Below are 27,158 nucleotides of genomic sequence, written 5' to 3' on the forward strand. Positions count from 1 at the left end.
ATTATTGTGCATAGTCCAATTGAAAACAACACACGATCCCAAACAAACTGGACAAGTTCACGAATAAGTAATAATAGTTACCCGTTATGTTACTGATATGATAGTGCGGGGTCTCAAATTCAAACTCTGATGGAATATGAAACAAAGAAGACCCTGTAACTAAGAATAAATCCCGACACGATCGATCATCTGACAGCTCTCCTCCTTGCGCTTGGTGATCCCCACAGTACGTCGAGTCAACTGGCCAGTTGATCGACAGGCAGATCTCATGGCTGCCTGAGGCCCCCATCCCTCCAGAACTTCGCACCTCACCTTCCCCCACCACCAGCCGATCTCGCCTTTCCCTTCCCATCCCTTCCCCTCTTCCCCCATTCTCTGATCCCACCTGGCATCTGGCCAAAGAGGCATGTCTTTCTTTGGTTTCGATACCACCCTTCCACGGGACCGCCAACAAGGTGGCCCGGCCAGGGGTTTCTTCGAGAACCCGGATCCCTTCGCGGAGGTTGCTCGTGCGCAAGCACTGGAAGATGACGATGGGTGAGCTATCGCCATTGGCTGTATGACCAAAATGCGCATCTTACTAACTAACATGACTAGAATTGACTTCGAGGATACCTACGATGGTCTCGGTGACCAGCTCGACGATGACCAGGATGCCTTCAACGATGACACCTTTGGCGGTGGGGATGCTGGAGCTGCCACTACTGGTGCGGTTGGGAGAGACTTTGACTTCTTCGGCACCACGGCCAAGGTCGCCGATGTCATTGGAGAGGAACAGGTTCGCTATGCCCTGCAGAACCCTTCGGCAGCTCCGTTGGCCGCCCAGCAGCATGCCGCTGCCCCAGCTCCGACCGCGACGTCCACCACCACCGCGACCACCGCCAAGCGCTCTGGATATGAAAAGTACTCGGACCCGGGATACATCCCCGATCTGCAGGCCAAGTCCAGCGTTTGGGGTATCTCGCAGAAGAAGCCCGACCCGATTCCAGCTGCCAGCCGGAGACCGATGATGAGCTTAGAGGAGGTTGAGGCACAGATGCGCCAGCGGTCCCAGCCTACCGCGACGATGCCATCGCAGTCAATCCCTCAACACATGGCCGAGCCTTCCTTCCTACCCCCACCGCAATATCCCCAGGGTATCCCCGAGGGCTTCCCCGCAATTCCTCCCGAGTACTTGCGAGCTGCCCTCGAGAAGGGTGTGCTCCCACCGGGTATGCCTGGTCTCCCTCCCGGTATCCCGGAGCTCCACGGTGCCCCTATCATGTCTGGACCTCCGCCGATGCATCTCCAGCAAAATCAACTCCCTCCTCAGAACCTGCCTCCTCAGGGTCACCGTCATCCCGGCCCGCCTCAAGGTCAGCGTCAGCAGCAGCAGCAGCAGCAGCAGATGCCGCCGCCACCATCGTCCCGTGGACCCAACGGTGGCTTGCCGGTCATCACCAATCCGCAGCAGCTTATGCATCTCACTGAAGAGCAGCGTAATGCTTACCTGGTGGAGGACGCCAAACGAGCGAAGCGCAACCACAAGATCTTCCTCCTGTCTCGGGGCAATGGCTTGATGACACCCCAGGACAAGAACTTCATCACCCGTATTCAGCTGCAGCAATTGGTGGCAGCCGCTGGAAATGTGGCCGATGCGGACCCGGAAGCTGTTCTGGCGGAAGACTTTTATTACCAAGTCTATAGTCAGATTCGTGGTGCACCCCGCCAGCACCCACACCAGCCTCTGGGTCACTTTGCCCAGACCTATCTCCTCCAGACCGGAAACCGCCTGGGTGGACACGGAAACAGGAGGGCATTCCAGAGTGCCGATAACCATATGCAACGCATGCAGCAGCAGGTCCAGCGTGCCGTTGAGGCGGCCAAGGCCAAGCCGAAGAACAAGCAGCTTATCATCGAGGGTAGCTTGGGCAAGATTTCATTCAGCAATGCCAAGGCTCCCAAGCCCATGCTTAACATCAAGCGCCCTGATAGCTCCGAAGGTCCTCGGCCAAAGAAGGTGCAATCAGACCTCAGCCTCAGCGACCGTAAATCCATTCTCACCAACATCGAAAGCGTGTACAGTGCTCTGATGGCCATGGAGGATATGGAGCGGACCATGCCCCCTCCTCCCGAGGAAGGTGATGCCGAGGCCATCCAGGAGCATATGGAATGGCGGCAGAAGGTGCACTCGCTGAACCAGAAGTTGTGGCGAGCCCTCAAGGTTATGGAGCCTATTGTACCCAACTCTACCACCCCGCACCCTTTCATCGCATTCTTGTCTTACCCTAAGGGCAAGAAGGCCATCCCCCGTATTTTCCGTCACATTGACCAAGAGCAACGTGTTACTATTCTGACCATGATCGTGGTCCACCTGGACAGCTTGGATGTGGTCCGTCTCGCGCAGCCCGGACCGGGTGAGGCCCAGCCTTCCATCGCGGTGCGCGAGTCTATTGACCTCTTCTCGCTGGCAGTGATGCCCAGCTTGCTTGGCTACGTGAACGAAGCACCCTTCAACATCATTATCGGTCTGCTGGGTCTGGTGATTGCCCAGACGCACGTGCAATCGGTGGCTCGTACCAAGGTTGGCCTGGGTATTTTGACGATGCTGCTTAGCCGTGCCGAGATTGTCAAGGAGGCCGGTCAGGCTGCCGAGCGGGACTGGCAGCAGTGGGTTGAGAAGTTCAATGTTCTCTTCGATACCCTCGAGCCCTCGCTCGCAGATATCTTCCCCGGCGCGATCAACACGGGTGACGACATGTATGTGTGGCAGTTCCTGGCCGCCGTGGGTATTGGTGCTAGCCCGGAGCAGCAGCAGCGCCTTGTGATTGCTGTTAAGTGAGTGACTCCCATATTGAATTGTGAAAGTACTTTGCTAACCATGTTGCCTTTTAGGGATCGTGTGATGGAGACTGTGGGCTACAGCAAGACCCTGCCTGCCGATATGGCCAGCCAGCGGCTGGGCAATGTCAACCTGTTCATGCGGGCCATTGGTCTGGATGTGGAACTCCTGGGTTAAACCCGGAATTGTAATATCACCGGGAGACCATCTTCGCGGGTTTCCTCTCTTCTCGAGTTGTACTATTGCAGCCCATGCCCATGGCCGTGGGTTTACGCATTCCATTTGGGGGTCTCTCGGGAGATGATTGTCCCTTGACCAGACTGGATCTTAACACCGGTCTGTTCTTGAGGGCTTTGCAGACATGTCTCAATTTGGGTGTCTTGATACCCCTTCTACCGCGCAAAGTTGCTGAAACGCACATCGGCGCCGATTTCACTCGAGAGTTCTTGAGTCGGATGATCCAACCCAATAAACCTGGGCATTTCGACATACTTTGGCTGGCGCCAACGAAAAACACTTGACCGGGCAGCTTATTTTTTCCATGCCCCGGACCTCGAGCATCTACGTGTTCTTTATTTTCTTCTCATACCAATTCCATCCTTTTTTTTAAAAAAACTGTACCCATTTTCCTCACGGCTGTGTTTAGGGGGGGGGAGAGCTTGATATATGGGCATACTTGCAATGAACTGATGCCTGGGGATTGTTCTTGACCCAGGGTAGGGTCTATCCGTGTCCCCTTTGTTAGCAACTAGTTCTTGGTCTTTCTGGATATGGTTGATAATCTACGATTTCTCCGATATCAGTCGGGTTTGATTGTACATGCTGTCCACCATCTTATGATCCCGAGTAAATTTAGGTAGTAATGGTTCCACCGGCCAAAATCGGGACAGCAAGTATAATGCCGCGGGCACCAGGGGCGAACCACTCGGGCCACGTACTGGGTCCCAACGGGAAGTCGACTGGGTTTAACAAGTTAACTGGACCTAACCGGACCATCGTGAGCCTAATTGGACCCTGGGCCCCCGGGGGGTATGGACCCAGCCGGGCTTCTTATTCGGCAATGGTACGCCCGGTGGGACGATGACCCGCACGGTCCTGAGGTGAAACGGGGCTGCCTCTCTTTAACGAGGAACTTAATGTTTGGAAATTGACAGTTGGCTTTTTGAAAGGGGGCTAGTTCAAGCTCATCCACCGGAGAAATTTCTTGGGTACAAGTACATATGTAGCCGCCTATCTTAAGCTAGAGTTGTAGCTAAGTATAGAGGGCTGACGGCTAAGAATGCCATGCATAGAGATTAGAGACTGCTGGTCAAATTACCCGATCATGAATTAAGCACAGGAGAATGTTGATTCTGTATAATTCAAGTAGTCGATGTACACCGCCAGGACGATCTGTGATCTACACTCTGGTCCGTCTATCATTTCCCAAGGTTCGTCCATTGACGAGTCCGTCGCAGAGATAGTGCTGTAACGTATCATGGCTGGCGGCCATTGCGCCATACCGGCAGTATATGTTTTACACACAACAAGATACTGTAGAGTAAACTCTGTGGTACATATCAATATTTCATAAATATAACCGAGTATAAAATTTTCAAGTATACAATGAGGCTGGTCTGGCCGCGTAAGATGGGGCCAGACGAAGGAGATGAAATATGACGGAGTGCCCCCCCACTCTTTGGCTCCTTTTGGCTGGTTGGCTCTCTCTTTCCTTCTTCCCCTTAAAAGCTGCCCCTCCTCCTCCCTTATCCTCTCCCACTCTCATTCTCGAACTCTCCAATCCCCTCAATTCCTCCTATCTTTCCTAATATCCTTCCATCCATCATGCCTGCTGGTTCAGTCCTCGTTGCCGGGTGAGTTTCCTCCGTTTCCTACATTCTCCCATTCCCATCCCCACCCCCGCCATCCTGGCCCCATTGCGAATTCCCCAGCTAATTGATCCCACTAGTGGTACCGGTTACATTGGCTCCTTCACCACCCTCGCCCTTCTTGAGGCTGGCTACAAGGTCGTCGTCGCTGACAACCTGTACAACTCCTCCGCCGAGGCCCTGAACCGTGTCGAGGCTATCTGCGGCAAGAAGGCTGAGTTTGTCCAGCTCGATGTCACCGAGGAGAATGGCTTCGACAAGGTCTTCGAGGCCCACCCCGACATTGACAGTGTCATTCACTTTGCTGCCCTGAAGGTGCGCTCATATATCCATGCTGAATTGGAAGAAACCAATTCAGCGCAGCCATTGTCACGAAATAACCCCGAAACTGACACTCTTCTTTACATCCAGGCTGTTGGCGAGTCCGGCGAGAAGCCCTTGGACTACTACCTGGTCAACGTCTACGGCACCATTAACCTGCTCCGCTCCATGGTTAAGCACAACGTCAGCAACATCGTCTTCTCCAGCTCGGCCACCGTCTACGGCGATGCCACCCGCTTCCCCAACATGATCCCTATCCCCGAGGAGTGCCCTCTGGGCCCCACCAACCCCTACGGTAACACCAAGTTCGCCGTCGAGACTGCCATCACCGACGTGATCAACGCTCAGCGCAACAACGCCATCAAGGCCGGCAACGAGGCCGAGGCCAAGAAGTGGAACGGTGCCCTGCTCCGCTACTTCAACCCCGCCGGTGCCCACCCCTCCGGCATCATGGGCGAGGACCCCCAGGGTGTCCCCTATAACCTGCTCCCCCTGCTCGCCCAGGTTGCCACCGGCAAGCGCGAGAAGCTCCTCGTCTTCGGTGACGACTACGCTTCTCACGACGGCACCGCCATCCGCGACTACATTCACATCCTCGACTTGGCTGACGGTCACTTGAAGGCTCTCAACTACCTGCGCGAGCACAACCCCGGTGTCCGCGCCTGGAACTTGGGTACCGGCAAGGGCTCCACCGTCTACGAGATGATCAAGGCCTTCTCCGCTGCTGTCGGCCGCGACCTCCCTTACGAGGTTGCCCCCCGTCGTGCCGGTGACGTTCTCAACCTCACTGCCAACGCTACCCGTGCTACCAACGAGCTCGGCTGGACCCCCAAGTACACTCTTGAGAATGCTTGCGAGGATCTCTGGCGCTGGACTAAGAACAACCCCCAGGGTTACCGCCAGCAGCCCCCTGCGGAGCTGCTCGCTGCCCTGAAGAAGTAAGGGTTGAGTTGGGTAGTCGCTACGATTTTTTGCTGATGAGGTTGGGATTTTTTTCTCTTTAAAAAGTATCTTGTTGAGATATTTGTGCGTGGGCATAGATAGTATTCATGGTAGAATATATGAAACGAATTTCCTTTTTCGCTATATATTTTGATTTCACATTGGTAATCCTTGAAGGTCGGAGATTAGCGATGGAGGAAGACGAGATATATAGTGGCTCTCACTATTGTGTATCCGAAGGTATTGAAGACTTGACCGAAGTACTCTATACTTTTCATTATGCAATTGTGTTCTATGCATAACATCAATTCTATAAAACGGCACTACCGCATCAAGAATTGGTCCTAATGTATACCAACCAAAATCAAAAACGCCTCCCATGATTTCCAACCCACCCGATCTATAAACACTACCCTCAAGATGGGCCTCAACCCATCTAATTCTTATTCCCCTTCCGACTCCTCCTCGACCCAGCACTCTTCTCCTTCCCAGAAGAAGTCTCCTTCCGATTCTTCTTCTCCTCCGCCGCCTCCTTCTCCTTCTTCTCAAGCGCCCGCCTCACAGCACTCTCCTTCTCCGCCTCCTCAATCTGCTTCTCACTAAACTCCCACAACCGCTTACCCAAATCCTCATCCCGGACATCTCGTCGCGCGCAGTCTACCTCCCGACACTCCTTGATCATCCAGCCGCCCTCGCCGCGTGAGTAGCTCTCTTCCATCAGGGCGTACAGGATACTCTGGGCACCTTGTTGTGGTGATTTGAGAATCAGGCACCACAGTGGCCAGGTGAGGAGGTACAGGAGCAGACCCCAGAGGGAACCGCCGGTTAGCCAGCGACGTGTCCCTGGGGTGCGCGAGAGGCCGGGGTCGACGACGAGGACGCGGGTGCAGGGGGGTAGACCGTCTGGTCGAGCGTAGGCGTTTAGATGACGCTGGAAGGAGTGGGCGAAGGTCATGAGGGAGAATTTGCTGAGGGCGTAGATACCCTTTTTCGATACGGGAGGTGTCTTGGATTTGTTCTTTGCGGATGTAGCGGAAGCGTCATTTCCACGCTTTACAATGTCCAGATCGAATTTAGCCCCGATGTAGCTGGAGCACGTTGCGAAGACGACTCGGACGTCTCGGTGGGCTGGTTGCACACGTAGTGCGGGGCTGAGGATGCTTAGGAGGTGGAAGTTGGCGAGGTAGTTAATCTGCCACTCCTCGTCGATGCCGTCGAGGGTGTTCTTGCGTGCGCTGGATGGGACGGCGACGCCGCCGCAGAGGACTACGGCGTCGAGGCGTCGGGGAGGATTGTTGTCGATCCATTTCGTGGCGAAGGTGCGGATTGAGTGTAAAGACGAGAGGTCCACTTGTTCGGCGTAGATGAGTTGACTGCCCGTTGTACGGCGCAGATCTTCGATGTACTCGACGAGAAAGAGGTCGGAGGGGGGTTGCTTGGTTAGGAGGATGACTTGGGCGCCGCGAGTAGCTAGTTCTTGAACGACGGAAGCTCCAATGCCGGACGTACCGCCCTAGCAAGGAAGTTGTTAGTAAAGAGAATTTAGAGACTGATCCGTGGAATTCCATACTGTCACCATCACCACCTTAGAGTGCATCAACCGCTCGGAGGTGTTGCGTGCTCCGCCAAAGTAATACTTCAGCGCGGCGATCAAGAGAAGCCATGGTGCTGTCTTGATCACCGTCCAGGCATATGGGATTGAGCTAATGCCCTCCTGAATGCCCTGGGCAATAATGGGAATGGGCATGGTGGGCAGGTGTGAACTGAGCTAAAAATAACGAGAGAAGGAGAAAAAGACGTGGAGCTGTCCGGACTCGCGGAGAGTACGTGGCTTATCGCCCCCTTATCGCCCCCTTATCGCCCATCTTATCAAGCTTATCGCCACTGACTGCGGGTCTCGTCTTGGCTTTCCAGAGAGCTTTCATCTTTCATCTTTCAACTCTACGATGCGCCCACAATGTCCAACTTCCAAGAGGAAGATGATGAGGACTACTACCTCCCACTACAAGACCAGCGGGTTTTTGGTGCGGGTATACGGCGTAAACGTGTACCCTTCGTGCGGTCATCAGAACATGAGCTCAATACGATAAACCCGACACGCCCTTCGTCTATACCTCCGGGGCCGAGTATCGCGGACACATACCTCTCGATCGTGCTTAAGAAGCCGACTACAAGCACATCGCCGAGCACGCCAGAAGATAGAGAGGTATTAGCTCCAGAGCGCACCGCACACTCCGCACCGCCTGCATCAGAAGCCATCTCACCTCCGCCACCTGCTCCTACATCCCACACCCAATCCAAAGACCACTGTGAAATATGCAACCTCCCAATATCATCAGAGCCCGTATCAGACGAAACCACAGATTCCTCAACATCCCGACCCCACGAAGCCTCCCTCGCTCACCAAGTCTGTCTCCAACATTCACATCCACCCTCCCATCTCGACCGGACTCGCACCGGCTTACGCTACCTCTCCAATTACGGCTGGGACCCGGATAGTCGTCTCGGACTCGGCGCAGCAGGACGTGAAGGTATCCGTGAACCCTTGAAAGGGCGGATCAAACATGATACTGCGGGCTTGGGCACGGGTCTGGATAAAGATGGAGATCGGATACGAGTGGCGCCGCCACCACCGAAGAAGAAAGTTGAAAAGTTGAATGCGAAACAGGCACGGAAGGGAGCTGCTGAGGCTAGGAAGAGGGGAGAGAAACTTAGAAATTTGTTTTTCCAGAGTGATGAGGTATTGAAGTATCTTGGGGAGGATGCATGAAGGATGCCCGGGATTGATGAAATACGGTTATGGAATATGGTTTGTGAGCTACTTGATTATGATACCCATTGATAGAGAATACAGAGTGATGTTTGATATGAATGATTCTTGCAATCGACCTGCCGTATGATCTATCGAACTATGATGCTTTGCTGAAGAAACGATTATCCGGTCTCTCGAGGCCGAAATGCTCCCGCAATGTCGAACCTGTGTACTCTTTGCGGAATAAGCCTCTGCGCTGCAGCTCTGGAATCAATCTGTCCGTGACTTCCTCCAATCCCTGAGGCAAGAATGGGAATGTGCAAGTGAACCCATCGGATGCCTCTTCTTTCAACCAAATCTCCATCTCCTCGGCAATATCACTCGGCGATCCTAGGAAAGCAAGCCCGGAAAACCCACCATATCGCTGGGCCAATTGTCGAACCGTCAAATTCTCCTGCTTCGCTAGTCTCTCAGCACCCTCTCTACTCGTCTTGCTGGCGTTCGTCTCGGGCAAATCCGTCGGCAAAGGCCCATCCGGATCAAATTGAGTCGCATCCACCCCAAGAACGATGGACAAGGACGCAATGGCGCTATCATAATGCACCAAACTATCCAACTTGAGTCTCTTCTCCTGCGCTGCCTTCTTGCTATCCGCAACAATGATCAGCGCCGCAGGCAAGATCTTCAAATCCTCCCTCTTCCGGCCAGCCTTCTCAACCCGACTCTTAATATCCGCATACAAGGCCTTCGCAGCCTCAATATCCTTCGGACTGCAAAAGACCACCTCAGCCGTCTCCGCAGCCAACTGTCGCCCAGGCTCACTCTGTCCAGCCTGCACGATAACAGGCCACCCCTGAGGCGGTCTCGCAATATTTAACGGACCGCGCACCTTCAACTCATCCCCCTCATGGTTCAGCACATGCATCTTCTCAGGATCAAAGTACTGTCCCGTCTCGACATCGCGCGTAAACGCATCATCCGCAAAACTATCCCATAACCCGGTGACAACGTCGTAGAATTCGCGCGCCCGCTTATACCGGTCTCCATGGGCCATGTGCTCATCGAAGCCGAAATTATGACTAGACTCCGGGTTGCTCGTGGTAACGATATTCCACGCTGCCCGTCCACCGCTTAAATGGTCTAGACTTGCGAACCGTCGCGCAACGTGATACGGTGTGTCATACGTTGTGCTTGCCGTTGCCGCGAGACCGATTTTGTCCGTCACTGCGGCGAGTGCGGATAGTAGAGTGAACGGCTCGAAGGATGTAACTGTGTGGCTGCGCTTGAGTGCTTCAACGGGCATGTTTAGGACGGCGAGGTGATCGGCCATGAAGAAGGCGTCGAATTTGGCGGCTTCGAGCCTTTGGGCAAAGTTTGCGATGTGCTTGAAGTTGAAATTGGCGTCTGGGTAGGAACCTGGGTATCGCCAGGCTCCTGTGTGTAGAGAAACTGGTCGCATAAATGCTGTGAGGTGTAGTTGGCGGCTTGGTTGGGAGTCTGCCATGGTGATTGTGGTTGACTTGGTCTATCGGTGGTGGAGCGTAGAGAGATAAAGTAGTATTGAGGCTTTTCTCGTTTCTATTTCTAACTAGAATTTGAGATTGTTAATTCAAACAGAAGCTTTATACCCCGCTGCTTGTAGCTTCACATTTATCGGATTTATAATCTCATTTATAATCTCCGGCGTTGAAATACGACATGGCGTGCTGCACTAGGCGGCTCACGCAAGATCTCGCCAGTGATCTGTATTTGAACGATGACGAAGAGCTCCATAGCTGATCTAGATAATCACTCTATCAATAGACCAATTAAATTTCTTTCCATGGCCTCGGAAGTGTTCGCAGACAGCTGCAGATTTACTTTCATCTCAAGCTTTATACTGCTAGGATCTAGTTCCTGGCACGATGAGAAGTTAAGCAGCACGACAAGTTAAACATAATACGATTAGGTTGCTCTCTGTCTGCTGCAGAAGTATGAATCTAGGGAATAGAGAAAGGCTGTAGCTAGACACGCTTCAACCACCGCTTATTTAGATCTTTTGAACCGTCTTTTGAACCGTCTCTCTGAACAGCCACAGAATCATCTCTTGGAGGATTCTTTTGGATTATGATTAACGAAACTCTTCGGGAATATAGTCAGGCAATAATGTAAACCTAGTTCATCATGCAAGCTGACCTTTGGCCGTGCCAGTAACCGGGTCATGTATCTATTTTCTATCACCTTCTATCTGCATCGTAAACTACAAACTAGACACATGCTATCACTCCTCCAACGGGAAACCATATCCAACCAGCATGGCCGGCTCATCAATGTTATGATGTTGGTAGCTATGTGAAGGTCAGAATGATTTCGTCTTCGTGATTATAGGGATCAAGGGGAAGATAATACCTCAGGACACCAACCGCACCAGGGTCGAGCATCAAGGAAAGAGGGAACTCCATGGGATATCCAAGCCAACGCTTGGTAAAGGCACGAAGGAGATGGCCATGAGCAACGAGAACAACATCGCAATGCTTCTCACCGTGCATGTTACCCCGGTGAATGTCACGGATCTCTGCAATGAGATTATCAATGCGGTCGGTGACCTCTTGGGCGGACCTGCAAAGGTCATATCAGCCACGCCTTTCTTCAAACCAAATATATAGACTGTAGATAGTCTATACGATATCAGTGGGGAAGGCCACTTACTCTCCACCCTCACAGCCATCACGCCAGATATCCCACGGCTTCTCAGCATCCAAACCATGCTCCTTCCGCAAAGCCCGAATCTCCTTGGTCAAAAGACCCTCATACTGACCATAATCCCACTCAGCAAGTCTCTCAGTCTCACTAATCTTCTGAGCATCCTTCAGCGCCTGCTGATCCGCCTCGGAAAAGGCAATCTGGAAGGTCTGCATCGCGCGCTTGCGCGGGCTAATGTACACATGTGCAAGGTGCGCCGGGTCAATTAGCTTGCCAGGTCCGACAATCATCTTGCCAGAGGCGCGGACTTGTTTCTGTCCATCTTCTGTGAGGTCTAGCTCTGTTTTGCCAGTGTATTGGCCGCTCTTGGACCAGATGGTTTGTCCTGAGGGGATCACTGTTAGAATGCGGCTTGGTAGAGCTTAGTATGGTCCGGACGTACCGTGTCGGTAGAGGAAGACACGGGGAGTACCGGCGTCCTTGTCAGGCATTGTGATTGAGGGTCTTTCTGTGTATGGATTTCTTGTAATTCTTGAATAATTACAGTCAATTGATTGGGGAAGTGGCGGGTCCGCGGGGTGAAGAATAAAAAAGAGAAACCCCGCGGCACCAATCGCGGGCCTTCACCGGAGCACCGAACGTGTTCGTGGTTGAAGGAAAGTCTATCCAATCGAAACAGATAATGATTATTCAGTGCATTCTACCCATTTGAAGTGAAAACAATTGAACAAGATTTGCCTTTTTGTGTACAAGAATAGATCATCTCATACACCCATGAAACTCCAAGTTTATCTGTTTGAGCTGGAAAAAGTACATGATGGTGAAATAATATACGAAGCATACGAGAAGCACCTGGTATCCTTGAAACTGTAAGAAAGAACGTCGCCTTAACCCCAAGTTCCACCGCCACCACCTCTGCCTTGTCTCCGTTGGGCAGAGAGACGCCAATCGTCCTCGCCAGCGAACCGATTATGCAAAGGCTGGATGCGCTCGGCTTTCTTGCGCTTCGACAAGCGATCCGTGGGCGCGACCTTGAAGAAGGTCGGTGCCGCCTCGACAAGCCATTTTGGCTCAATGGAGGTCGTGCAATGCATGTACTCCTTGGTGGTGAGGACCAAAGTGTGATAGATGACATGCTCGGAGGGCTTGCCGAAGAGCGCAGAGCTTGGATGCATATACACTGGGGTGCCTTCAACGAGAGTCTTGTATCCTTCTTGGGGATCCTTGCGAGCCGCATTCCGGAAGAAGCCAGTGCAAAGTGCCTGTCGTACCATGGTAGTGTTCCGTCCACAGGAGACGATCTTGTGACGGTAACGGTTCATAATTCCGAGAAGCTGCTGGCGCACATCTTGAGCACGGCGGATCTGCCGAGCTTGGATGAAGTTCTCGAAGCACCAGGCATTGTTGAACTTGGAGTTCTTCCAGCCATTATAAACATTCAGCAAGGTGAGATGATCACCATGAGGATCATGGAACTTGGCTTTCTTCTGATCGGCCTGTTGCTGCTTCTCCTTGGGGCGGTAGAAGACCGACTGAATGGAAAGCATGGCGACAATGCTGAGAATCTCGTCGGAGCATCCCATATCAACGGATGCGATGAGAACCTTGGCAAGAGCGGGCTCCATGGGGAAATCGGCCATCTTACGACCAAGGCGAGTCAAGAGACCTTCATCGTCCAGAGCTGACAGAGCGTACAGCTCCTCAAGAGCAGTCAACATTGTATTGGTAGGTGGGGGGTCCATGAAGTCGAAATGAAGGAGGTCGTTAATACCCATCGCTTTAAGCATGAGAATGGTATGTGAAAGATTTTGCCGCTGAATTTCGGGGATAGTGGTAGGAAGCATTTCAGACTGATAAGCTGCCTCGGTGTATAGTCGGAAACATTTGCCGGGTCCTGTTCGGCCGGCACGGCCAGCTCGTTGCTTAGCCTGTGCTTGAGAAATGGGCGTGACCACGAGAGAGTCCATGCCAAGCTTGGGATCGTACGCATTCTGCTTCACGAAACCGGGATCGATGACGTAGTAAATATTATCAATGGTAATGGAGGTCTCAGCGATGTTGGTAGCAATGATAACCTTTCGGCCTCCAGGCGGGGCTGGCTCGAAGATTCGACTCTGCATCTCACTGGGAAGCGCAGAGTAGACGGGAAGAATGACCAGCTCGGGCACTGTTGGCCCTAAAGCTTTCATCCGCTCGTACAAAATCTCGCACGCCGTATCGATCTCTTCTTGTCCCGTGAGGAAGACCAGGATATCACCACCCGCCTCTGTCAAGTGAATCTGCATCACAGTGATAAGAGCAGCATCCAGGTAGTCAGATTCAGGCTCTTTCGAATACATGATCTCGACAGGGAATGTTCGTCCAGGGATCGAGAAGATAGGACATCCGTTGAAGTATTCAGAGAACTTCTCGGCGTCCAGCGTGGCGGAAGTCACAATCAAACGAAGATCAGGCCGTCGCTTGATGGTCTTCTTCAGCAATCCAAACAGAATATCAGTGGCAATCGTGCGCTCGTGCGCTTCATCAAGCATAATTACGGAATACTTCTTGAGATCAGGATCCATCAAAATCTCTCTCTGAAGCATTCCGTCCGTCATATACTTGATCTTGGTCTCAGGACTGGTGCAATCCTCGAAACGAATTGTGTATCCAACCTCGGCACCCAGTCTGCAGCCAACCTCTTCTGACACACGTTTCGCAACAGACATGGCAGCAACACGACGGGGCTGAGTGCAGCCAATGATACCATTGTTTCCGTATCCGGCCTCTGCCAGGTACTGGGTCAATTGTGTGGTCTTTCCAGAGCCAGTATCACCAACCACAATCATCAACTGATTGTCCTTGACGGCATCGAGGAGTTGTTTACGGAATTTGAAGACGGGCAAGCTTTCACGCTGTTGTTTGATGGGCATGTCGGTCCGCTTGCCGAGAGACACATTCTTGCCCATGGTCACCCTCTTCCACTCCGGCACTGGCTCGTCCTGCTTTTGTTGGGTATTGCGAAGATCCGCGGCAAACTTTCGATCCTCTGGCGCGACCATGGGATCCTGCCACTGCGCATTCAGATCGACTTCGGCTGCCCGTTCAGCAGCCTTGTCCTGTGCCTCTGACTGCTTCAGTTCACGTCTCTCTTTTGCGAGATTGGTGCCAGACATGGCGGCACGGTTCATTGAGCCATCAGGAGCCTTGACCACACGAATAGGGGACAGCTCAAGTGATTGCTTCGTCTGGCCAGCCAAGAATGGAGGCTCTTCATCCCGGACTTCGATATCCACATCTTCCTCCTCCTCGAAAGTTCCCTCACCCTTAAGAGTGGCGTGGTACTCCTCTTCCAGATCAGGGTAATCCGCCGCAGACGCAACACCGGATGCAATGAGCTGTCTGATCTCCCAACGCTCAGGAGATGTCATACGCTTCCGGTTCATCATCGGTCGGCCATTGGATCCCTCGATAACGGGCACATCCGAGCTAAGGTTGCCATATCTGTCGTTGCCTGACGAGCCATGAAGACGTTCCATATTCGCGCCTGACGCCAGGCGCTTTTGTGGGATAAGGTCCATGCCGGATACCTGGTCCACCTCCTTCATCGATAATCCAATGCGGTTACCTTCCATGCTGACAACCTTGACCTTGACCGGCTGGCCGCGTGATACTAGATCGGATGGATGATTCACTCGCGCTCCTTCTTGCATGGCCGATACATGAACAAGGCCATCTACCTTCCCTCGGACTCCTCGCAGGTTGACGAAAGCACCAAAGTCTTTCACACCCGTGACTTGCCCATCGTAAATTTTGTAAAGAACTGGCGCATCATCCAACTCGACAGGGGGTGGACGGCGGAAGTCGTCGTCTTCATCTCTGTCGCGATCTCGGCGTCTGCGGCGGTCGTTGTGGCCGTTGTGGCCGTTGCGATCGGTCTCCCGGTCCCCATATTTGCCAATAGATCTTCCAAACTCGTCAATGTAATCGTCATTCTTGCTGCGTCGGTGTGCGCTGCGCGATCTTGAGCGGTATTTGTCTCTGTGGCGTCGTCGGCGGTCGTGGTCATCGTACCCGGGGCTGCGGCTTCGTTTCCTGCTACTGTGGTCATCTCGCGAGGCGCGAGGCTTATCTTCCTTGGCCTTTCCGGCCAATCCTTCAAGCATTGCGAATGTGTCGTCCATGGCGCCGGCTTGCGCGTCGGTTTCGTTGTCGGCTGGGGGATCCAGGTAGTCATCTTCCTCCCAGCGCTGGCCTCTGTCTGGAACAGCAAGCCCCTTGAACACGCGAGACTTCTTCTCCAGAGCATCCAGCTCATCCATAATATTGTCGCCTCCGCCACCCGAGTCTCCATTTTCCTGCTTCTTCCCTTTGTACTTGGGGTGCATGGTGAGCACCAAACGGTCAACACTGTCCATCAGACTTTGCGGAAACTCGGCGCCCATTTCATCGAGACTTTTCTTGAAATTTGGAAACGAGCCATTGCATTTCAGATGTCGGTCAATCACGAATTCCGCCAGCGTCTTGTCGTTAATGCCCAGGTAGTTCTGGAGCTCGGTCGTCACCCGCGAGACGAGCGAGAGCAGCTCCAGCGACTCCAGGTCATCCATGGTGGCGACCGTGGAAAAGAGCGACAATGATGAAAGAAATACGAGACGCGAACGAGAGGAATTTCGAGTGAGCGAGTGCGCGAAACACTGCTTGGTGATCGACGCCGTGCTCCGCGAGCAAAGAGTGAATGCGGCGGAAAATCAGTCTGGCCGAAGTTGCCACCGATAAGCGATAAGCTCAACCAAAGTATAGCACTTTATACACGAGACTATTATAGCACAACTTCTTCAGGGATAGTATTTCGAATTTAACCCAAATGAATTCGAGAGAAAGTCCTACCAAAGATAGTCTCAAAGATACTATCCATAGTTTCTTTGCCGCTAGTTTCGGACTTTGATATGGCAATCATACATACGGGGGGAGAATTTCCGTGGTCGGAGAGGGTGTCAGGTATTATACAAACTAATATACAGATATTATTACATTTGTTGTCAATCATGCTGAGACTGATTTGGACTCGATGTCCTCAGATTCCTTGGAGTCTTTCTCCAAGTCTTCAACCAGGTCGTCCTCCGGAAGGTCACTGTTAGCGGTATCCTCGGAGCTTTCCTCCACTGGACTTTCGTCAAACAGTTCACCCCCAGAGGACGTTGGTTGACTGTCTGCAGACTCGTCTTGCGACAGGTCTACTTGCATTGGGTCCTCCCCTTCGCCATGAGGAGACAAGAGATCTGCGATTGACATGATGCGCATCTGATCAAGCTTCTGTTTCTGCATCGCGATCTGGCGTTTGAGCGAAGCATTCTTTCGCAATTTCTTGTTGGCCGAGAATTCAGTCAATGCCCGAATCATCCTCTCTTCAACAAGTTCTTTCACATGAGCCGCAAGAGTCCGGTCCGTAAAGATACCACCAAATCGGTAGCTCAGCCACGAGTACAAAATGATGGATCTGTGTAAACTCTCTAGCGCATGCAAATACTCCTTGTTTCCCGAGACTCCTTGCTCTAGAATCTCAAGATCAAGGCTTGGAATGTCCAGCAATCGGCCCCGCGTGTTTTCGGCGACACAGTCGGCAAAGGACCCACAAACCATGCGAGATGATTGATCCCTGGTTTCCATGGGTGCAGCCATGAGCGTGAGCTGATCATGAATTCGCAATCCCTCCACAGAGTCGATAATCTCCGCATTCTGCAGTTGGCTTTCCGTCTCGCACATGAAGAACAATGGGTCGACTTGAGCGATTTCCATCAGTCGCTTGATGAGATACTCGAAGGGTACACTGCTTGGAAAGTAGGCTGCAAACTTCTGGAACGCGAAATCGGGTGGCCAAATTCCCGCTGCTCGAAGCGGTGGGGGTTCTGTGTTCATTGCTTGTTGAATATACGGAAGGTCAACTTCTTCAATACAAGTGACGAGGCCAACGTTAGGCTCGGACGAGTCTTCTGGGCTATTCTGGGCATTAACCGGTCGATAGCGGCCAGCACGTCCGCCAATCTGCTTGATCTCAGGCACAGACAGACGTTGCAGGCCACTTGGGGTCCGTTTGATGAGGGTCTCGAAGATGACACGCTTGCAGCTCCTTTGGGAGAGTTAATGAAAGCTCCATCAAAGCATTGCGGAGTTAACTTACAAGTTCAATCCCATACCAATCGCATCACTTGCAACAAGGAAATCGTAATCATTGTCCGGGTCGTTGAATAAGCTGGCCTGCTGGGTCCGAATCTCGGCTGGGAGACCACCGTAGACAATAGCCACGCGGCGCCCCGTCAGCTTCTCGATGTCTGCTTTCAAAGCATGAATTCCAACCCGGGAAAAGGAGACTATGCAGTCTCCCTTTTCGAGTTTGTTCAAGTTGCCCCTCAAGCTATGGGGCATCACCTCAAGAGGATTTAGCCGCTCGTAGCGATGAATCTCAAGGTTATCGCCCGTGAGGGCGCATAACTCGCGAATAAGCGGCACAGCACGCGTTTCACCACAGAGATGCAGTTCTTTGACCTGCGCTCCAAGTACAGCTCGAGTCCATGCCCAACCTCGCTTTGGGTTGGCAATCATCTGAATCTCATCAATGACACCAACGTCGAACTCGCGGCCAAGACCGACCATTTCCACTGTATTGCTAATGACGCGGGGATTTGCTCCGTTTTCTGGAAGCTTGACATCGTCTCCTGTCACCAAACTGACGGGAACACCCTTGTCCTTGAAGCGGTGGTATACCTCCTGCGCCAACAGCCTCAGAGGTCCTGCGTAAAACCCGGACTTGCACCCCTCCAGCCTTTTCAATGCATGATAAGTCTTTCCGGAATTCGTCGGGCCGACATGTAGATGAATCGTCCGTTGGATCGAGCGTGCGCGAGGGTACCATTCGGCGGGATATCGAAAGTCGGCTACTTCTCGTTGTCCTTCCAAGTTCGGGGTCGAGTACATCTCAGTCATGCTATCAGCATAAAGAATATACTGCAGTTCATCCCGAAGACCCTGTTCCCCAGACCGCAGATAAGCCTTTTGTAGCGCGACTTTAATACGGCGATAGGAGCTTCCTGAGCTTTGCTTTTCGCTGGTCTTCGGTTCCTCTATCCGGCAGGCATTCATCATCTGGCGCTCGAATCGGCCCCATGCTTCCGGTAGCTGGCCTGTATTCTGTAGCTTGTATTTGATATCTCGTAACACCGTCTCCACCACTCGACTGAAATCCCGCGTCGCTGCAATATCCTGTCGAGCGGATTGTCGTGTCGTAGAGGACTTTTTCTTCGGGGGTTTGCCGAAGAGACTGTTGTTGTTATCCTCGCTCGGCTTGACTTTCGGTTTTTGATTCCGCTTCGATCGCTGGAGGGCCGGAGTTATGGTGAAATGTCGTTCAGCAGGCCGAGTGAGTGGTCTCAAGGCGCAGAAGAGCGAGCGGCTGCCTCTGCCAGTCCATGACTGCATTCCTGCACGCTGGGAGCGTTGCCAAGCAGAAATTGGGAGGGAAAGATTGAGCCAGCGGTCAAGAACAAGGGTTCTCCAACGATAGACAAGGAATTGGACAGGGAAATGCGACGGACAGAGCCACGAGACAGGCGGGTTTCAGCGCGGTTTCAAAAAAAAAAGAATCAAAGTTGCGCAAGTTGCTTATCGGGATGAGTTCCCTGGCGCGCCACCCGGAGATCCACTTCTTCCCTGTCGAAGCTCCCCCCCCCCAATGGTGGGGAACCCTCTCCTACCAATATCCTGGCAATATACCTCCTACGACTACCACTACGGGCCACCTAAGTCCCTTGCGCACCGCCTCGAGTCGCCTATCCTGGGCTTTCGGCGCATTTCACCGTTCATCCTCGTGCATCTCCGTCGGTTCCGTCCCTTCTGCAGTACCAGTACCAGTCCCGTGGGCTGCCCGCCAACATGGGCTCCTCCATCATCGACATCCAGCGCGACAGTACGTGACTTTTCAGCTGATTACGCTCTTGAGCGATGGCGACTGACCTTATTTCTTCATCTTACAGTTATCCTCAACACGATCCGCAATGTCGTCGGCAATGACGTGGGTTGCATTCTCTCCTCTCCCCTCTACGACGGACGCTGATGACTGCCGCCTGGATACAGTGGAAAGTTTTGGTGGTGGACGAGGCCAGCCGAAAGCTGATCAACAGTGCTGTGAAAAATGAAGAGATTCTCAATTTGAATGTCTCTAGTGAGCGAGTCCCCGACCTCTTGGTGCCTCGGTCGGTCTACTAAATCACAACACTCCGCAGACATCGAACAAATCGAAAACCGCCGGCAGCCCAATCCGGACATGAATGCGCTATACATATTGTCGCCGCAGTCATGGATTATCGATTGCTTGATGGCCGACTTCGAGGTTGGACGATACAAGAAGGCATACCTGGTTTGGACCTCATGTGCGTAGTGGGGAGATGGCGCTTCCGTGGAGTACGGGTTACTGATGAGGTTTACAGTCCTCGACCCCCAGCAGCGTCAACGTCTTGATCGATCTGAAATGGCGCGCAATCACATCGCTGACTACCGGATCTTGAACATCGACTTTTATCCTCGAGAATCACACCTGGTCACCTTCCGCGATCCCTGGAGCTTCCCGATGTTGTTCCACCCAGCCTGCAACGGATTGGTTCGCAAACATCTTGAAGAATTGGCTCAGAAGGTATCGTGACTAATATACCAGTCTTATCGTTCCGCATGCTCGTGTACTGATCAGGATGAAGATTGTCTCTCTCTGCGCCTGCCTGGGTGAGTATCCCGTTATTCGGTACTACCGTCCGCGTGCCCCGACCCACGAAGCCGGCGTGCTATGCTCCCACCTCGCCCGTTTCATCCAAAGTGAATTAGATCAATTTGCGCAATTCCAGCGGGACTTCCCCCTCCCTCGAATCGACCTCGTGGAGTGCTACTTGTTGTCGACCGTTCGATGGACGTTTTCGCGCCACTTCTCCATGAGTTCACATATGGGGCCATGGTTTTCGACCTGTTGCCGGTCAAGGATGGAGAGAAGATCACATACAAAACCCTGCTCAACCAAGGCAAGCCCAACGAGGAGCTGAAAGAAATGGAGATTGGTGAGCAGGACAAGGTCTGGGTAGACTACCGGCACATGCACATGAAGGATGTGCTCGAGAAACTTGGCGATGATTTTGCCAAATTCAGAGCAGCAAATCCACAATTTGCTGAAGAGTAAGTCTACTTGGGGCAGGCGATCCTGTTGATATGTGTTCTTGACTAATACTTGGATCCTCAGCAATGAAAAGCTCAGCGTGAATACGATCAGAGATATGCTGGTTGGCTTGAACGAGTTCACGGAAGGGAAAGACGCGTACACGCTGCATTTGAATATGGCAGAGGAGTGTATGAAATTCTTCCAGGAGCGTAAGCTCATTGAAGTCAGCTCCATTGAACAGTCCTTTGCAACTGGGCTTGACGAGAACTTCAAGAAAGCAAAAAACTTGGCAGCGCAACTTGTCCAACTGCTAGATGACGAATCCGTCATCCCCCGGGATCGACTGCGGTTGATCCTATTGTATATTATGTACCGTGGCGGTCTACTCGGCGGTGACATTCGAAAGCTCATGGCACATGCCCAGCTTCCAGGACAAGATGGCCAGGTAATTGCCAATCTGGACCTTCTCGGAGTTCGAGTGGAGAAACCACTCAAAGATGAAAAGCCAGCCGTGCAGCCGTTGTTCAACCGCAAGGCCCCTGCTCCAGAGTCGGAAGAGCTCAGCCTGGCCCGCTATGAATTAAATCTCAAGCAGATGCTCGAGGAGCAAATCAAGGGCACATTGGACTCCACCACTTTCCCTTTCACAAGACCCCACACCGAGACCGATGGTGGATCAGCCGCCCAGGAGATGCTCTCCCAGCAAGCATCTCTGCGCAGTGCCAAACCAACCTGGGCGCGCACTCGCGCTGTTGATCAGCCACGTCAGCGCATGATTGTCTTCATGGCCGGTGGTGCCACCCACTCCGAGGCTCGCGCCTGTTACGAGGTCTCGCAGGCTTACAACCGGGATGTGTTCCTAGCCACTACCCACATGCTGACCCCGGCGCTCTTCATCCGTCAAGTTGGGGATCTCAGCGTCGACAAGCGTCGATTGGACCTTCCTGCGGATCGACCTAAGCCCACAGCCCCTGCTCATCTGTTCGAGAGGAACACACCTTCACCCGCCCCTCCCCAACCACAAAAGAAGCCTGTCCCACCACCGAATCTCAACCCGCCCGTGGCCCCGGGGGATATGATGGCGAACCTGTCCCTGAATAGCGGATCGGCCCCTCCACCGGGTGGCAAGCTTCACAAGAAGGACAAAGATAAGAAGGATAAGGACAAGAAAGACAAGGAAAAGAAATACCGGTTCTTTAAATAGCTGGCTAGCAGAATCGTTCAACCTCCAGTTTCGAAATACTTCATCCCCATCCTCCTGTCCTCTCTTTTGAGCGCTATGTGATACCATCTTTTCTGTGTCAATTTAGCCCATCCGACTCCGAGTTTTCAGCAACTTATTGTCAACGGATGGATGATCAAAGGGAAAGTGGAAATGCACGATTTGAGATTTTGTACATAGTATACCAATGGATTTCACACATTGTCGCTCTCTATCTTCCAATGTAGGAAGCTTCTCTCTGTCTAATATCCAGCAATGGCATATTTAATAGAGCGATTCCTAGAGAACGCGCGGACGGGATGTCCTCCCTGAGGGAAAATATATATGCTGGTAGATTTTCCAACGAGTCGGCGTAACTTGAGACGGAACGGTTAAAAACCCATTAAATTTGAAACTAGATTGCTCAATTACAATCTTTACTCTCTGAAAGAAGCCTTTCAAGTTAAAAGGAGCTCTGTATAATCTATAGAGTAGCTGTCTTATCGTATCGCCGTTTCTTAAGGTGAAGGGAATTGCGGAGTGGCCCGAGCCAATCAGTGCACGTGAAATCTCGATGGCATCGGAACATCAAGACTTTGAAAAAAAAAATACCATCGTCATCAACGCAACGCCACAAAATATGGCGCACATTACCGAGCATCCCTCTCGGGCAAAGCGCAGAAAGCTTGATGATGATCACCAGGTCAGCGAGGAGGTGAATTTCACATCGCCATCCCAGCTGCGCGAACTCCTGCTTTTCCAGCAAAATGCTCCTACCGCCAAGCAAGGTCAGTCTCCGGCCCTTGAAGCCGTTGCATTGTGCCCGCTAATTCAAACTGGACAGGTATTCTCAAATTCAAGGAGTTCCTGGTCTCAATTGGCCAGACGGAAAAGGAGAATGACAGGGCCCAGAAGCTTCGTGTTCTCAAGGGCTACTGTGATAAGCAAATCACTCCGGGAAAAGAGGAAGACTCCTCGGTCTGCTTCCCGGACATCATCCAGACCTGGGGTTTCGCCGATAGCAACAACAATGAGCCTCTCTTGACTAATATTCCCTCGGTGCTGGCAATCTTCCTAAAGACCATCTCCCGGCACCTCGAATTCCGGGAATTTGGTGTCGCGTTGTGCAAGCACCTGCTACAAAAGGACCAGCTCAGACTTTTCAACCGTGGCTTGACGGCCACGAAGACAAAGGAGCATCTGATCTCTCCATGTTTACGTCTTCTCACAGAAATTGTCACTTACGATGGTGGCGCTGCTGCTCGAAAGCTGTACCTCAGCCGTTATATCACTTTCAAGCGGCTTGAAATTTTCTTGACACCTAACAAGCTGCAGCTTGAGGCTGCAGAAGACGATGCGCCAAAGTCGACACTCCGACGGAACGCTCTGAAGTATCTTCTTGCCAATCTGAGAGTCCAGCACACCTTGGAGAAAAGCGACATTCTCGAGCAGCCGAAACTCACTCGATCGCTGCTTGAGCACGCGCGAAAAGACTCTCGGGCAGATGTCTTGGAAATCATCAAAGCAGTGGAGCGAGATGTTGTGCAAGATGAATCTCTGCCCCGAAAATCCAAGAGCAAGTTCTTCAACAGATGGAACCTGGAGAAGTTGGTGACACTTTATGGCTATGACCGCGAGTCTGATGAACCCAACCCGGAAGGAATAATAATTGCCAATGAAATTCACCGGGTCCTGATGAATATCTGCAAGACCTCTGGTCTCGGCGTCCTCCTTCCCGAGACTGGTTGGTATCCCGTTGGCGCCGATCCCGAGACTCTACCAATTGAGGATGACGAATGTATCGAACTGGGTCTCGACTCGCCTATTCATGTTGACAAATACCGAGAGTCCGTCCCCGTGCGAAACAACTCCTTGTCTCATTTGATTCAATGCCTTCGCCCAGATGTGGACAGTCTGCAGATCGAGTTGCTGGTCACTATTTTCAACGCCGCCCCTGAGCTGATTGCCGACTTTTTTACCAAGAAGACCATGTTCACGGCAGACCCCAAAGCCACCCCGTCATGGATGGCTGAGTCTGCTTTCCTCTTCTCAACGGTGCAGCTGCCCGTTCCCACCAACTGCGGTTGGAAGGACAAGCAGCCAGCCCTGCCGCCTCCCGCGTCCATTGTTATTGAGAATGTTCTTCCTCGTCCTCTCAGCCAGAAAACCATGACCCGGTGCCTGAACCAAAATGCCGAGATCATTACTCTCTTTGCCGTGAGAATCTTGACTCTTGCATTCACGAAACTGCGGGCTGTCCTGAAGATCTTCCGAGCTGATCATGGACAAGCCCAGTTGTTCTGGAACCAGGCTTCTTCGAAGTTGCTTGCTGAGTTCTCTCGTCGGATTCCAGCCGTCAAGGATGCGATCCTATTGTTCCGTCGGACTGCAAAGGAGGACTTGCAGCAGCAAGAAGCTGTTGCTGAGCTACTGGCTTGTTACTACGAAGTCATGCCCGATATTGCTCTGGAGGAAAATTTCGACGTCTCATTGGTGTTGGTGGATGTTTTGAAGCGCCTGGAAGAGCCAAAGCTCAGCGCTGATGACTCTGAGATGCTTCTGAGCCAGTTGCAGAGTGTGCTCCAGATCGCGCAGCAGTCTGCCTCAATGAGATGGTGGCAAAAGCCAGGTATGCAGGCTTCTCCAAACCGTAATATGCAAATTCAACAACTAACGTGTTCTGCAGCATCTATGCAATATTCGCCGTTCACCTCAATTCTCAGGGTTCTGGTTGAAACTTCAGATAAGGACTCTGCACGTCGCATTTCGTCTCTGTTAAGGTCTGTCCTGGCGGAAAACTCCGTCTTGCAGAACCTCCCACAGTCATTCAATGCCCTTCTGTCCAGTCTTGAAGATTCAGAATCAGAGACTCTGCACAAACAGTTGATTTTTATTGACAACTGCGTGTCCCGAGTTGCGAAGAAGCCTGTGCACTATTTGGACTTGATCGGATCCAATTCTCAAGATGAAGCCGCAACCAGCCCTCTCGTTGCAGCTATCGTTGAACAATGGCCTTTTGTCGTTAAGGCTGGTGATGAATCTGCTGAAACGGCCACTGGAGCCTGGATTGCCAAGTTGCTTGCGCACTTAAAGCAGGCTGGGGAAAACTCAACTGCACTGAAGGCTGCTCGTGACGCTTTGATTGAAGCTACCGAGACGAAGAAAACCCGCTCTTTGATCAAGAAATGCTTCAAGGGACAAGAGGACGTCGATGACGAAGATAAGATGGATGTGGATTCTGGACCGATCGCCCCGACGTCACCCGACAAGACCTCAACGGTGGATCTCGATGAGATCTTCGGCTTCCTGCCTACGGAAGGCACCACACATAACGCACTGCACAGATGGGAGAGAGAGGATCTAGAGCAAGCAGTCGAACAAGGTCGTATTGCGGAGTTGATGCTTTGTTTGTGCTCGGAGCACGAGGAAGTTCGGAGACAGGCATTCGCCAAAATTGCTCGCTTCATGGTCCAGCTGAAGGTATGTACTAATATCCCGGACTGGAGTTGGGTCTTTGCTGACATTATCCACAGGAGTCCAAATATGTAGAGTGGCGTACTGTTTATACTCTGACGGGTGAGCTTCTCGAGACCGTCAACAACATCGGTCTCGAGGAGCCCATTCCCTGGATCATTGGTGAATGTGCTGCCAACTGCTTGAATATCCTTACCAGTCCCCTGCACAAGGTGTATGGAAAGGTCAACAAATTTTTGCAGAAAGCTCCCGTATGGGAAGTGGAGAAGATTCCATCCTACTGGATCGACAAGATTTTCCTCAACGAGCCTGAGTTGGATGACGGCTACTTTGACGAGATTGACTGGCTACTGGGACTCTTCGTGAAGGGTCTGCGTACTAAGGCCGTACGTATTCCAGCTATATGTCCATTCTAATTTCAGTTACTAATCTTCTTGAATAGGATATGGAAATCTATAGACGTGCCAACGTCTTCGAACGCATTCTCTCACTCTACCAATCCCCGACGCTTGGCGAGGCGGCGCGACGAAAGATTCTGCACATTATTTACCGAGCTGCACAGGTGGGCGGCAGTACTACGCTGATTACCCGCGCGGCCGTAATTAGCTGGATTCAAGTTCAGGTTGCAGAGACTGATGCGAAGGAAGTGGCATTGCTCGTGGCCTTGGCGCGGAAACTGTACGAGACGTCGGACCGTGAGCGGGTCGATGCGTGGAGCGCTGGAACTATTGAGCATGCCCTGAAGGAGATCTCTCAAGCTTAAGATGTAAACATTTCTGTACAATAATTCCAATACTGCTATTTCCGGGCTAAAAGATGACTTAACTACCTATGTCCAGGTCAGGCATCGTTCTTTCCCAAGTTGGCATCCGAGAGTAAATTCGGACATCCTGTCCATGGACCTTTATGCGACTTTCCCTATTATGGTTGCTATACCTTTTGAATCATAGAGAATGTTTTATTCCAAGCGGGGCATGGATAGTTTCTTCCTTAGACATATTCACATACTTCACCTATTGTATCAGATCCGGATTTTCAAGTATCAGCCCGCCATGTCTGATCAACCTTCCAGCGACGAAACCTTTACCATCGAAGGAGTTCTCACAGATGATGATATCGGACGTCTTGAGAAGGCCGCAATAATCGAACCAATTCCATCCGAATCAAAACACAGTGGCACCTGCACGGTCACGATATCCCGCCTCCAGTTAAACCCGAAGTTCCTACCGCCCGTGCCATTTACAACAGCAGACGATGATATCGACGGAGGAAAACCCTACCAAGTGAGTGTCCCATTGTCAACAGAGAGTATTGCGGTCCTTGAATTCCTTGGCTTCACACCCGCATCTGGGAGAGAGCTATGGGCGGGGTTCATTTGCCAACAGTCCACACCGCATCCACTGGGATTGATGGACTATGTATATGAACACATCAGTCTTCTTCAGACCTCGCTATTTCAGGAAATGCCTATCAATAAAGCCATGATTTTGATTGGTTTAGAGAGGAGCATCATTCAGACTTTGTTCGACCCTCGTTATTCCATGGTATTAAAGTCAAACCGCAGCCTGCATGCCTGGGTGAAGTATGCTCTTGCGGACAAGTATGCCAGGATTCTTAGGTATCATAAAGACCTAAAAGGACGTGCTCTGTGGCTTCGTATTTGGGGAGATACTTAGGCTCACTGTGGCCCTACTATTCGCTTGTCATTATTTAATATTTTTAGTTCCAACCTACTTGATTGTTTCACAAATTTGACTTTATAACTAATTTTACGTTTCCAGAAGCAAGTAGAGCGACATCAACCACATAATCTGATAAAAGCCTAGTCTTAGTGTAAATTATCTATACTTATGTGCTGTCATTTCAAGTTCGGTGATGCAAATCCAAGTTACTCATTAGCCCTTCTTTGTTGTGTAGCTTCT

At 51.8% G+C, this 27,158-nt stretch overlaps 11 protein-coding genes across 11 annotated transcripts; 6 read left to right on the forward strand and 5 right to left on the reverse strand.

The window, feature by feature from the left end:
- Window positions 1–406: 406 nt before the first annotated feature.
- On the forward strand, window positions 407–3,005 carry N7496_006695 (deadenylation-dependent mRNA-decapping factor PAT1; the record flags this gene model as incomplete). Its single annotated transcript, XM_056699624.1, has 3 exons — window positions 407–537; window positions 598–2,817; window positions 2,875–3,005. The coding sequence occupies 3 exons, from the start codon at window positions 407–409 to the stop codon at window positions 2,996–2,998; spliced, it is 2,475 nt and encodes an 824-aa protein (XP_056555037.1). The 3' UTR covers window positions 2,999–3,005.
- A 1,640-nt stretch (window positions 3,006–4,645) lies between these two features.
- N7496_006696 (NAD-dependent epimerase/dehydratase family protein) lies at window positions 4,646–5,952 on the forward strand (the record flags this gene model as incomplete). The annotated part of the gene is made up of 2 exons (XM_056699625.1): window positions 4,646–4,674; window positions 4,770–5,952. 2 exons carry the CDS (start codon window positions 4,646–4,648, stop codon window positions 5,950–5,952), a joined length of 1,212 nt encoding a protein of 403 aa, XP_056555038.1.
- A 436-nt stretch (window positions 5,953–6,388) lies between these two features.
- On the reverse strand, window positions 6,389–7,699 carry N7496_006697 (putative oxidoreductase; the record flags this gene model as incomplete). Its single annotated transcript, XM_056699626.1, has 2 exons — window positions 6,389–7,465; window positions 7,523–7,699. The coding sequence occupies 2 exons, from the start codon at window positions 7,697–7,699 to the stop codon at window positions 6,389–6,391; spliced, it is 1,254 nt and encodes a 417-aa protein (XP_056555039.1).
- A 210-nt stretch (window positions 7,700–7,909) lies between these two features.
- On the forward strand, window positions 7,910–8,722 carry N7496_006698 (putative G-patch domain protein; the record flags this gene model as incomplete). Its single annotated transcript, XM_056699627.1, has 1 exon — window positions 7,910–8,722. One exon carries the CDS (start codon window positions 7,910–7,912, stop codon window positions 8,720–8,722), a length of 813 nt encoding a protein of 270 aa, XP_056555040.1.
- Window positions 8,723–8,861: 139 nt separating this feature from the next.
- Window positions 8,862–10,208, reverse strand: N7496_006699 (LLM class flavin-dependent oxidoreductase; the record flags this gene model as incomplete). Its single annotated transcript, XM_056699628.1, has 1 exon — window positions 8,862–10,208. One exon carries the CDS (start codon window positions 10,206–10,208, stop codon window positions 8,862–8,864), a length of 1,347 nt encoding a protein of 448 aa, XP_056555041.1.
- A 756-nt stretch (window positions 10,209–10,964) lies between these two features.
- Window positions 10,965–11,877, reverse strand: N7496_006700 (histidine phosphatase family protein; the record flags this gene model as incomplete). The annotated part of the gene is made up of 4 exons (XM_056699629.1): window positions 10,965–11,031; window positions 11,093–11,302; window positions 11,393–11,783; window positions 11,829–11,877. 4 exons carry the CDS (start codon window positions 11,875–11,877, stop codon window positions 10,965–10,967), a joined length of 717 nt encoding a protein of 238 aa, XP_056555042.1.
- A 396-nt stretch (window positions 11,878–12,273) lies between these two features.
- Window positions 12,274–15,975, reverse strand: N7496_006701 (uncharacterized protein; the record flags this gene model as incomplete). The annotated part of the gene is made up of 1 exon (XM_056699630.1): window positions 12,274–15,975. The coding sequence occupies one exon, from the start codon at window positions 15,973–15,975 to the stop codon at window positions 12,274–12,276; it is 3,702 nt and encodes a 1,233-aa protein (XP_056555043.1).
- Window positions 15,976–16,411: 436 nt separating this feature from the next.
- Window positions 16,412–18,841, reverse strand: N7496_006702 (ATP-dependent RNA helicase SUV3; the record flags this gene model as incomplete). The annotated part of the gene is made up of 2 exons (XM_056699631.1): window positions 16,412–17,495; window positions 17,547–18,841. The coding sequence occupies 2 exons, from the start codon at window positions 18,839–18,841 to the stop codon at window positions 16,412–16,414; spliced, it is 2,379 nt and encodes a 792-aa protein (XP_056555044.1).
- Window positions 18,842–19,294: 453 nt separating this feature from the next.
- Window positions 19,295–21,765, forward strand: N7496_006703 (Sec1 family protein; the record flags this gene model as incomplete). The annotated part of the gene is made up of 8 exons (XM_056699632.1): window positions 19,295–19,328; window positions 19,396–19,433; window positions 19,496–19,583; window positions 19,645–19,791; window positions 19,849–20,051; window positions 20,113–20,227; window positions 20,257–20,578; window positions 20,643–21,765. The coding sequence occupies 8 exons, from the start codon at window positions 19,295–19,297 to the stop codon at window positions 21,763–21,765; spliced, it is 2,070 nt and encodes a 689-aa protein (XP_056555045.1).
- Window positions 21,766–22,402: 637 nt separating this feature from the next.
- N7496_006704 (NPA1/URB1 family protein) lies at window positions 22,403–25,999 on the forward strand (the record flags this gene model as incomplete). Its single annotated transcript, XM_056699633.1, has 5 exons — window positions 22,403–22,550; window positions 22,607–24,391; window positions 24,449–25,242; window positions 25,296–25,622; window positions 25,679–25,999. The coding sequence occupies 5 exons, from the start codon at window positions 22,403–22,405 to the stop codon at window positions 25,997–25,999; spliced, it is 3,375 nt and encodes a 1,124-aa protein (XP_056555046.1).
- A 289-nt stretch (window positions 26,000–26,288) lies between these two features.
- On the forward strand, window positions 26,289–26,912 carry N7496_006705 (uncharacterized protein; the record flags this gene model as incomplete). Its single annotated transcript, XM_056699634.1, has 1 exon — window positions 26,289–26,912. One exon carries the CDS (start codon window positions 26,289–26,291, stop codon window positions 26,910–26,912), a length of 624 nt encoding a protein of 207 aa, XP_056555047.1.
- Between the last annotated feature and the right edge of the window lie 246 nt (window positions 26,913–27,158).

The sequence above is a fragment of the Penicillium cataractarum genome (genome assembly GCF_028827025.1).
Source record: "Penicillium cataractarum strain IBT 29864 chromosome Unknown utg000005l, whole genome shotgun sequence".
Lineage (NCBI taxonomy): Eukaryota > Fungi > Ascomycota > Eurotiomycetes > Eurotiales > Aspergillaceae > Penicillium > Penicillium cataractarum.